General features: G+C 41.3%; 1 protein-coding gene across 1 annotated transcript; it reads right to left on the bottom strand.

Annotated features, from left to right (window-relative positions):
- Nucleotides 1-200: 200 nt before the first annotated feature.
- On the bottom strand, nt 201-1,907 carry LOC134288902 (probable serine/threonine-protein kinase pats1). Its single transcript, XM_062854834.1, has 2 exons — nt 1,730-1,907; nt 201-1,669 (listed from the first exon to the last, which is right to left on the bottom strand). The coding sequence occupies exons 1-2, from the start codon at nt 1,747-1,749 to the stop codon at nt 280-282; spliced, it is 1,410 nt and encodes a 469-aa protein (XP_062710818.1). The 5' UTR covers nt 1,750-1,907; the 3' UTR covers nt 201-279.
- Nucleotides 1,908-11,383: the final 9,476 nt, after the last annotated feature.

Below are 11,383 nucleotides of genomic sequence, written 5' to 3'. Positions count from 1 at the left end.
CGAGATTTATTACTGTTTCTGTTTTATTATGAATCATATGCTGGAGTAATTTATATGCACGGTCGCAATGTTGAGCTTCGACTGTTCAATGTAAATGTGTATTTATAGCAATTAACAGAATTTTTAGAAACTTTAGAATAATGGTCAATCAAATAATTTAGGCCAGTCATGAAAAAATAGAAGAACGCAATGAGACCCCATATTTTTTAACTAGTTTATTGAATATTCACTTAGTTTGTGTTAAGTCCGTCAAGCTTCCGCAAGTTCGTCAAGTATTTACTAGTTCGTCGAAATGCAAATCCAAAAGTAAAAGCATAGTGAAAACAGTGGCAGGAAGATCATGTCAAAACGTAAATAATCTGCTCTAGCTCCTAATGTTTCTGATCTTGTTGCTATTGTCTCTACCAGGCTCAAAAGTTTCGCAATCGTGTCTTCGATTTCAACCAGCAGTCTGCCAGCCATTTCACAGGTTTCACTCAGTCCTCGCACCTTGTCCTGTTGCTCGTCCAACGACTTGAAAATTTCCCGATTCTGTTCTTTAATGGCCATCCACCTCCGATCCGCCTTCCGGATCGAGAAATAATCATTCTCGAGGCAGCACACATTGTGTTCGAACCTCCTACAGACTACTCGATCTTGTTGCCGCACAAATTTCACCCGAGTATGTATCTCCGACAGCCAGTTGCAGCTCCAATGGTTTCGGTCACCATACAAGTTCAACGCTTCACCCTGGTAGACATTTTTGTTGAAACCTTCCACGTATTCCAGTTTGTTGTCGTTCAGGTACAACTTTTTTAATTTGGGCATTTCAATACCAAACAAATCCAGCTGCTGTAGACGACACGATTCAAGCCGTAAAACTTCCAGGACTGGCAGGATGACAGGAGCCAAAGAGCCTATCAGTAGGTTGTTGAACTGGAGTTCCAGAACCTTCAGCTTCGTTAGTCCGTTGAAGTGGCTCATTTCGACGTATTCTAACATATTGTGGCTTAAGTTTAGCTCTTCTAGAGATCGTAATTGTCCAAAATTTCGAGGAATGCGCTTCAACAAATTTTGGTGTAGATCCAGTTTGAGTAATTTTGGTAAGTCTACTGCATCAATCGAAATATCTCCAATAAAATTGTAACTCAAGTCCACAAAATCCAGTTCTTCCAATCCATTAAACTCAGTAAAATTGATTTTTTTCAGCAAGTTATACGCCATGTCCAATGACTTCAATGGTTTTAACTGATCAATCCTCTGTGGAATTTCACTGATTTCAGTTTCCCTTAGGACGAGGGTATGCATAGCATATCCATCTTTGCCCGTTTTTCCGATGACAACCTGCCGTGTTTGACACCCAGTAACCAGCAAGCTTTCCAACATTGGAGGAATTTCTACCACATGCATAACCGAATCGTAGATATGTACTTTCTGGAGACGTGGTTTTGATGAGAAGAAGTCCACCAAAGGGAACGATCCGTTAACACCAACCAGTCTGAACTTTTCGAATTCGGGGGGAAGTATCACAGAAGATAGGTCGATGGAGCTGATATTCCATTTTTGCTCCGATATCACAATCTCGCACAAATCTTTGGTAGATGAATTTTGGTCATCCTTGCTAGTGGTATCACAATTGATCTCTGTACCGTGGGACACAGCATTTGCGGAGACCAGAAGCGCAAGTGAACTGTAAATATACACGAGAATCTTGAGTAAATTCAGATTAACTATGGACAGTATGAATTACATGACGATTCGTGGGATCATCTCTAAGGCAGCTGATGGAGACAACTAAGCTAATTGAGATTTCGATCAATATACAAGATGTCTATGATGGCGAGCCACTATTATCATCAGGAAATTGAACAATATTTTCAAACAGAAGGCCAGCTTATTGTAAAAGCAAGACAAAAAGCACTCGTACATCGGATCGAACTAGTATAGAATTTAATCGGTTCCAAACCGCTACAGTCTTTTGTCTCATATACCTTTTGACTGCGACCGCACTTCATTATTTATATCATTTCCCGAATAGAAATTGACATGCAGTCGACATAAGCATTTGAAATCAATACATTAAATTCTATAATATTTTGCATTCAGAACTCTGTTCGACTGTCGATAGCATTATTCACTATTTCCGCCCAGCATCATATTTACTCTTAACCTTCTTCGGTTATTTAACCCATTTATGTCCATCAGCAAAGTTGTTGAGGAGATCAAGGACTCTCCGATAGTACGTAATTTAGTACGTATTCGCTCCAGTAGTGATCATGAAACATTGTGCCACAGATAAACAGACGTCTCACTCTACTCACTTCGCATCGTTATCCTTTTTAACGGTTAGTTCAAATATCTTGTAGTTCGCAAATCGCTCGGTCACGGCGCTCGCATCGTTTTTGCTCCTGTTTGACGTTTGCTCACTACCGCCACCTACTGATTGGTTTGCGTAACACAGCTTGGTTAGCATTGGGCGATGATTTTTATCGCAATTTGTTCCAAGTGATAAGTCTGTTTGTCTGTGATTGTGCTTTGATAGGTGTTTCGTCAACAGCCATTGCCAATATCGTCGCGCTCGTGTCTTTGTTTTAAGCAAAGTTGATCAGGGCATCAAGAGCTATCCGATAGTGAACTAGTTGGTTCTTGGTTTATCCGTTAGGTGGCGCTAGTGAGTCCTAAAAAAATAAACCTCTGTATCCATAGGCGCCAACTTGTGACGTAGTTGGGGGGGCGAAGCTCTCCAAAATTGAACAAAAATCAACTTTTTTCAGCTCAATGCACTAGTTTTCACGTAAATATGCCTAAACTAGGTGAACTGCGTCGAGGTTTTCCGAATTTGATTGATTTTGAGAGGCCTCGCCCCCCCAACTACGTCACAAGTTGGCGCGTATGTCTGTATCTCGAGAATCCGACTACATGAATTTCGTCTTCGGCAAGGTTGATCAGGACATCAATAACTATCCGATAGTGAACTAGTTGGTTGTAGGTTTGTCCGCTAGGTGGCGCAAGTGGGCTCTAAAAATTCTGAATTTCTGTATCTTGAGAATCAGACAACATAGAAGAATTTCAGAATTTCGTCTTCGACAAGGTCGATCAGGACATCAAGAGCTAACCGATACTGAACTAGTTGATTCTAGGTTTACCCACTAGGTGGCGCTAGTGAGTCATATAAATTATTAGCTACTTAACAACCAGACTACACAGAAAAATGTTGTCTTCGACAAAGTTAATCAGGACATCAAGAGTGATCCGATAGTGAACTAGTTGATTCTAGGTTTATCCGTTAGGTGACGTTAGTGAGTCCTAAAAAATTTAAACCTCTGTATCTCGAGAATCCGGCTACATAGAAAAAATCGTCTTCGGCAAGGTTGATCAGGACATCAATAGCTATCCGATAGTAAACTAGTTGGTTCTAGGCTTATTTGCTAGGTGGCGTTAGTGAGTCCTAAAAAATCAAACCTATGTATCTCGAGAATCAGACTACATAGAAGAATTTCGTCTTCGACAAGGTCGATCAGGAAATCCGATACTGAACTAGTTGGTTCTAGGCTTATCCACTAGGTGGCGCTAGCGAGTCATATAAATTCTTATCTTCTTTTTCTCAACAGCCAGAATACATAGAAAACTTTGGTCTCTTCAAAGTTGATCAGGACATCAAGAGCTATCCGATAATGAACTAGTTGGTTCTAGGTTTATCCGTTAGGTGGCGCCAGTGAACATCTGTATTTCAAGAATCAGACTACATAGAAGCATTTCGATTCCGACAAAGTTGATCAGGCCATCAAGAGCTACCCGATAGTGCACTAGTTGGATCAAGGTTTACCCGCTAGGTGGCGTTAGTGAGTCCTAAAAAATAAACCTCTGTATTTCGAGAATCAGCCTACTTAGAAGAATTTCATCTTCGGCAAGGTCGATCAGGTCATCAAGAGCTACCCGAGAGTGCACTAGTTGGTTCAAGGTAAATCTGCTAGGAGGTGCTAGTGAGCCCTAAAAATTCTAAACTTCTGTATCTCAATAATCAGACTACATAGAAAAATTTCGTCTACGGTAAGGTCGATCAGGACATCACAAGCTATCCGATAGTGAGCTAGTTGATTGAAGGTTCCGCTAGGTAGCTCTTGTGAGTTTTAGAAATTCTTTGCTGCTGAATCTCTAAAAACAAGATTAAAAAAAAAAATTCGTCGTTGGCAAAGTTGATCAGTACATCAAGTGCCAACGGATAGTTGACTAGTTCATTCCAGGTTTATCAGCTAGGTGGCGCTAGTGAGCCCTACAATTTATGAACTTCTGTATTTCGAGAACCTGACTACATTGAAGAATTTCGTCTTCGGCAAAATTGATCAGTACTTTAAGGGCTAACGGATAGTGTATTAGTTGGTTCTTGGTTTACCCTGTTGGTGACGCTAGTGGATTCTAAAAATTCTGAACTTCTGTATCTCGAAAATTCGACCACATAGAAGAATCTTGACTTCACCAAGGTCGATCAGGACATCAAAAGCTATCTGATAGTGAACTAGTTGGTTGTAGGTTTGTTCGCTGGGTGACGCAAGTGAACTCTAGAAATTCTGAACTAATATTGGTGAAGTAGTTTTTACTAAAATAAAACTACATGGCTACTGATTGATAACAAAACCAGCTAAGTATCAAACAGCCGTCTCATTTCATATAAACTATTCATAAAATTTATAACTAAATATAATGTTGAACAAAATATAGTATAGCGGAGACTACTTTATCAAGAAGACATGCAACTCTGTAATTTTCCCATACTAACGGCAAGCGTCACCGACGGCACCGCTGCCTAAGGTGAGCTAAGGAGGTATCTTTGTGTAAATGCGTAAGGGTGTATTGGTACGAGTATGAAAATTCACACACACTAGTGTGCCACCTTTAACCGGGGTGGCGCTAGCATTGTGTCCCGATTTTCATCAGTGCTGCGAGTCTTCTTGATAATGTGGTCTTCGAGTGTAGTATAATTAGTTATCAACTTGAATTCAATGATTACGTAATTTTCGATAACGTGCTAGGGTATCGCGCTACTTGGGCGGTGGTTTTCTTCGTCTGTTATTTTCGTCTGTTTTCCACTGTAACTCGGTCAATTTTGAACCGATTGACTTGAAATTTTGTACACGGGTAGATACTATACCTATCTCACCGCATTCCAAGAATTGTGTCAATTGGTTCAAGATTGACTGAGTTATAGTGGAAAACAGACGAATATAGAAGCCACCGCCCAAGTAGCGCGATTCCCTATGTGCTATCAATTTGTTACCTTTTCTTGGGTTCATTGTGACTCTCATCTCAAAGACATTCATGTGGGTCGAACGTGCCTCTGAAGCTAACCTACTAATGCAAAATATATGTACACCCGATTCTTTTTTTGCACGGGTCGTTATTTTGCTATAACTCAGTCAATTTTCAACCAATTCTCATGAAATTTTGTACACTAATTGTAATATCATGTGCTACATGTGTACACAATTTCATGAAAATCGGTTAAAAGTTGACTGAGTTATAGCAAAAACCACACCCGTGCAAAATAAGAATCGGGTGTATATCCCTTTCGTGACGGACCATAAAAGAATAATTAATTATCTCAAATTTCCTCTTATAAACTTAACGTCCTCTCTAGAATAAAACTTTCTTTACTTCGGGTACTTTATCCACCTATGCACTTTTTAGGGTCAAATTAGGACCAGCACAATTGTGCTGGTCCGTCCTCAAGCCGGTCGATGTTCTCCAAATAATTGCTAAAAATTGCCTACTTTTAGGCGTTTTTTGGTACAGAAGATTTATTATAATTACTAAATCACTGCAAAGTGTTAGTTTGTAGAAATTTAGACGTATAATTTTAAATCTAGGAACACGAGATCAGCTTGACAGGGTATTCAAATCATAGAAGTGAATAAAAAGAAGATAATAAGAACAGCAAATTCCTGTTCCAATCTTATTCATGATTTCGAAAATATGGAGAATATTTTTCACCCAAGTATTCAAAGTTCCTTAAAAAACTCGTACAAGCTGATATCGTGTTCCTTGAGTTGAAATTATTCGTCTAAGTTTTTACAAACTAACACTTTGTAGTTATTTAATAATTAAAATCAATCTTCTATACCATAAAACGCCTAAGAATAGGCAATTACCGTTGGAACTTGGACCGCCTTGGGGACGGAACAGCACAATTGTGCTGGTCCCACTTTGACCACCCAGAAATCTTGTGCTTTTCAACAAAGCACCACTTTTTCTTCGCCGTTTTGCAGAACTACTCTTTTTCTATCGATTTTTATCTCTGCATACCTGGATTAAACAAATATTTATAAAAATACGACAGATAAAACTTTTTCAACTTCTAGGGTGATTGTTTACTTTTTGTTTAACTTGTCGTGGCGTTTTTTATAAACAATTCCAATCAAAGCTGAGGCTCAGAAATACAAGTTAGAGTAATAACTCGATCATAAAAATTATGTACATCACATATTTTGAGAAAAAAAAAAAACAATTGAAAAAAATGTGTAAAACCAATGTCGAAAAACCAATGTCGAAAAACAGCACGATTGTGCTGGTTCGTCACGAAAGGGATATAGATAAATTGAACGTAATTTGATCAACAAACTAGCCCCCTGCAATTTGGTTACCCGGATAAATGAGAATATCTAAATCATATCTCAAATCGAACACTTTTTGCTGTCATAGCTCGAAGTGATTTTGATGAGTTATTCAAAAATCTAATAAATATCGTACGAATAGCTCAAAGTGATATGATATCAGTTTTTGTTCTTGTCGAAATAGCTGAAATTTTCTACATAAGAACAAGTTTAGCTCTTCTGCACGAAATGGAACACATACACCCATAGAGATGGCTCAATGTTAGTGAAATGCCATGTGCCCCTTTCTGAGCTGTGGAAACGAAGATTCGCGTACTCTTATTCCCATGTTATTTACAACAGCGAGCCACAGTTGAGTTGTAAGCATCGCCGCCTGTGAATCCTAAGGTCGTAGGTTCGATGCTGGATGTTGACATTTTTTTTATTTTTTATTTTTCCTAGAAAAAAGTGACAAATCTTGTCTGCTATTGTTTTGCTCTTGTAATATCTTAACGAGCTATTATTGAGTAGTTCACCATATTAGATTTTACTATTATTTTTGTTCTTTTACCTCTTATATCAATCAAACCAATATCAGTTTTTGCTCTTCAGTAATTCAATCAATCATAACTGAATATACAATTCATCAGATTTTTCCACCTTCTCGGGATGTGATCAATTTCTACGACGATATTATAGTGTTCGCGGATAGCTTCGAAAACCTGCGGTCCGCTCTCATAGCTGTTTTAGACAGGTTGAAAGATCACGGTTTACGATTGAACCGTTCTAAATGTGTTTTCGCCACCTCGGTCATCGAATGTCTTGGACACAAGATTGACGCACACGGTTTGCCCAAGTCGGATCACCATATTGAAGTTATACGAGACGCACCTCGTCCATCCAACCAGAGATGGCATAGATACACTGATAAACAGCTCTGCGTACACATCTTCAATAAAATGAGCGCCGCTCTCTTTTGATACGAATGTGGACCGGCAACAAACACACATCGCACAGCCGTAAAACTTTGCGTGAGAGTGCGAATGTGTAAGTTGCCACACCAGCTGCGCGAGACGTCGCAGAGTTCAAACTTCTTCTGCGTGAGCTTTGCTCATTTCTAGGAATGTGCTACACATCTGCGCAGACTGAGCTGCAAGTTGTAGGCTCTCGGCAGTACAGAGTAGCGCAGCGCTGTGATGTGAGCTGTGTGTTGGACTGTACTTTCTCTTGCTTTCCTGCGCTCACTGAACAACGATACCCGCAGATCGACAAAGAGACTCTTGCCTTCGTATGGGCAGTTAGAAAGTTTTTCAACTACCTGTACGCTCGAAAATTCACATTAATTACCGACCACAGGCCGTTGACCCAAATTTGGCACCCTACCAAATCGCTACCGATTCTGCATCAGCAGAATGGCCAATTATGCGGATTATTTGGCAAACTTCAATTTTTATGTTGTGTACAAATCAACGAAGGAAAACGTTAATGCAGACTACTGCTCTCGAATCACTAGCCCTCCATCGAGTTCTGATAAGTACATCCATATGCTCGGTTCGTAAGGGAAGAGAGAATAGTACAGTAGACGAGTTCGAACTGTTTGCGCTGCACCAAATAGAACAACTGCCTGTTCGTGCAGAACATAATATTGCCAGAGAGACGCGGAAGGATCCTAGTCTGGGTAAGATCGTTCAATTGCTGGAGACCGGTGCCGAATTAATAGGATTAGGTTATAAAGCACCAGAAGCCAAATATACTCTCGCCGCGAGTTGTTTGCTGTTCGACCGTCGTGTAGTGGTTCCTGCTACCCTTCGTCAGTCAGTGCCGAATGATCTTCATGTGTCACACGTCGGAATGGTGAAAATGAAGGGGCTAGCTCGTTCATTCGTTTAATGGCCGGGAATCGACGTGGACATCGAAACGACTATCAAATCTTGTTCCGAATGTGCATGCTCCTCCGAAGTTTAGCGAGCACCATTGGCAGTACCCCAAACGGCCGTGGGAAAGAATCCACATCGATTATGCCGGGCCAGTGGTAGGCTCGATGTTGCTGATTGTAGTTGATGCATACAGCAAGTGGTTGGAGGTGAAGGTCATGAGTACATCGTAAAATCTCCGAAAAGCAAGGAACCAATTTCGAGCCATCATTTTGAGAATTCAGTCCGGATCAACAAGTGTACTTGTGTACTTCCTCTCTGCAATCCTCGAATGTGTAACGGTTCGTAGTACCCCCTCAGTAGGTTTGTGAGAGTTTGTCGCGGTCTAGAATAGTATTCGTCTGTTTGTTAAATTAAATTCAGGAAAGTGTTTGTGTTGTGTGTTTCCACTCTGTGTCACTGGTCACCCGAAAAGGACGCAGCCATAAATAGCAGCTACCATCATCCTGCCACATAAGCCACCAGATGACTCTGCCTTGTCTGAAACATGGACGTAGACGGTGGTAGCGAAGGAAGGCCATCGTGATCTTGGAGATCTTGGATTGACCGAAGAAACGGCCATTTGCCCAAGTGATCGACACTAGTGAAGTTCGATGCGAAGTGTCCACTGTGTGTCTATTGTGTGTGTAGGAATCTAAGGACACAAGTAAAAGCTAAATCTAGATGATTCGCTAAATTATATAATAACTGGAATACCCCCCCCCCCCCCTACACAGAACACCGTAGTATTACCGTGGTTTTACCACAAAACAAGAGGTGAACCCGAACCCTAGAATGGGTCACCCTCCGCCGTGAATACATCCGGCGAAGACTTGGGCAGATGAAGATCCGGCCATTCGCTACTCCAGGCCGAGGACCAACCTGAGGCCCGTTCTCCAGCGGTCGCAGACACTCCGGTTCGATTGGGCGGCAAAAGTCGCAACGGACATGGGAGAAGGGAAAGGACGATGAAGAAGAGGATTGGTGGATGATGGCGGCAGCAGGAGAAAGGGGCCCCGAAGAAAGAAGGTCAGATTAGAATAAGAAAGTGGGTAGAGTAGGGTGAAGGTAGACAGCTAGAAGATAGACAGAAAGTGCACAAAAGTTAGCCAATAAACAGGAGTGTGGAAAGGCAATCCAAGTGTTTTCCTGAATCCGCGAAATAGATAGGATAAGCGTGCCGACCCTGGGATTGAGGGTAAATACAGAGTCTCGTTAGCCGCTGGGAAGGATCACCTTCTGTGACCCTCTCCTCAGCCAACGGTAGCTGTGGCTGAACCGCCATTAGTTACAAAGGGCCTGTCCATAAACTACGTAGACTTGGAAGGGGGGAGGGGGGGATCTGGCCAAAGTCTACGCTCCATACAAATTTCAAAAATTTTGTATGAACGAAAGTCTACGGAGGGGGAGGGGGGGTCTGAGATTGCCAAAATTGAGTCTACGTAGTTTATGGACAGCGCCAAATAGAAAAGTGGATCCCTGGCGTGATCGGTGTTCTACTGGGAGATCTGCACTATGAAGTGAGCTACCCGGGTAAATGAGAATATCTAAATCATATCTTAAATCGAACACTTTTTGCTGTCATAGCTCGATGTGATTTTGATGAGTTATTCAAAAATCTAATGAATATCGCACGAATAGCTCAAAGTGATATGATATCAGTTTTTGTTCTTGTCGAAATAGCTGAAAATTTCTACATAAGAACAAGTTTAGCTCTTCTGCACGAAATGGAACACATACACCCATAGAGATGGCTCAATGTTAGTGAAATGCCATGTGCCCCTTTCTGAGCTGCGGAAACGAAGAACCGCATGCTCTTATTCCCATGTTATTTACAACAGCGAGCCACAGTTGAGTTGTAAGCATCGCCGCCTGTGAATCCTAAGGTCATAGATTCGATGCTGGATGTTGACATTTTTTTTATTTTTTATTTTTCCTTGAAAAAAGTGACAAATCTTGTCTGCTATTGTTTTGCTCTTGTAATATCTTAACGAGCTATTATTGAGTAGTTCACCATATTAGATTTTACTATCATTTTTGCTCTTTTACCTCTTATATCAATCAAACCAATATCAGTTTTTGCTCTTCAGTAATTCAATCAATTCATCAGATTTTTCCACCTACTCGGGATATGCCGGTAGAACGTTCATGCGCCACATTGACCAAATTCGATCCAGACTCGGTCCCAATGGTGGTCAAGCACCGGAAACGACAGACGTTGGAGTTTCTTCTGAATATGACCCACCTAGGCGCGTTCGATTTTACGCCAATGGGGAAACACTTCGCGGTACACCAGCAACTCCAAACAACATCAGGAATGCTCCTGCCGTCCAAGATTCCCCTGAGTTCCGCACTCCATCTGCAAGTCCGGTGGACAATCCGGATTCTCGAGACCCTCCATTCGACAAGAACTCGTCGTCCTCCTTGCAAGTTTACACCATAGTGAGTTCATTTCGGAAGGAGGGAAGAAATGTTGTGTATGTATTCTAATTTTTTGACTAACAATTATTTCTGGCAACACTTTCCAGTTAGTTATAAAAACGAAACCTAAAGAGATTGACCGCTGTTTTCGTTCTAGATTTTTAATACGTTTTTTTTATGATACGATCGATTGAAGTCCGCAATTAAAATTTATTAAATGTAACCGTGATTGCCTATTATATCCCCAAGAACTCGAAAGACTCAACAAGCGCTGCGTGGGCGTTAGCGCTGAGCAGGAAACCAACTCCACGGTGGCGAGGAGCGTGAGGCCTCGTAAGCCAGAGTATAGCAGAATTTGACCCGACGCCAATCTCTGTTCTCCAAAGTTCTGCCAACGAACTTCGCTCAGTCCTAGGATCTCAAGCGTCATACGGTATGCCTCATTGGGTAGTTGTGCCAGTTTACCCTGCTGGGCTAGGGTTA

Source organism: Aedes albopictus, chromosome 2, assembly GCF_035046485.1.
Source record: "Aedes albopictus strain Foshan chromosome 2, AalbF5, whole genome shotgun sequence".
Classification (NCBI taxonomy): Eukaryota; Metazoa; Arthropoda; class Insecta; order Diptera; family Culicidae; genus Aedes; species Aedes albopictus.
Note: the sequence above shows the minus strand (reverse complement) of the source record. Positions and strands in the feature narration are given on the sequence as shown.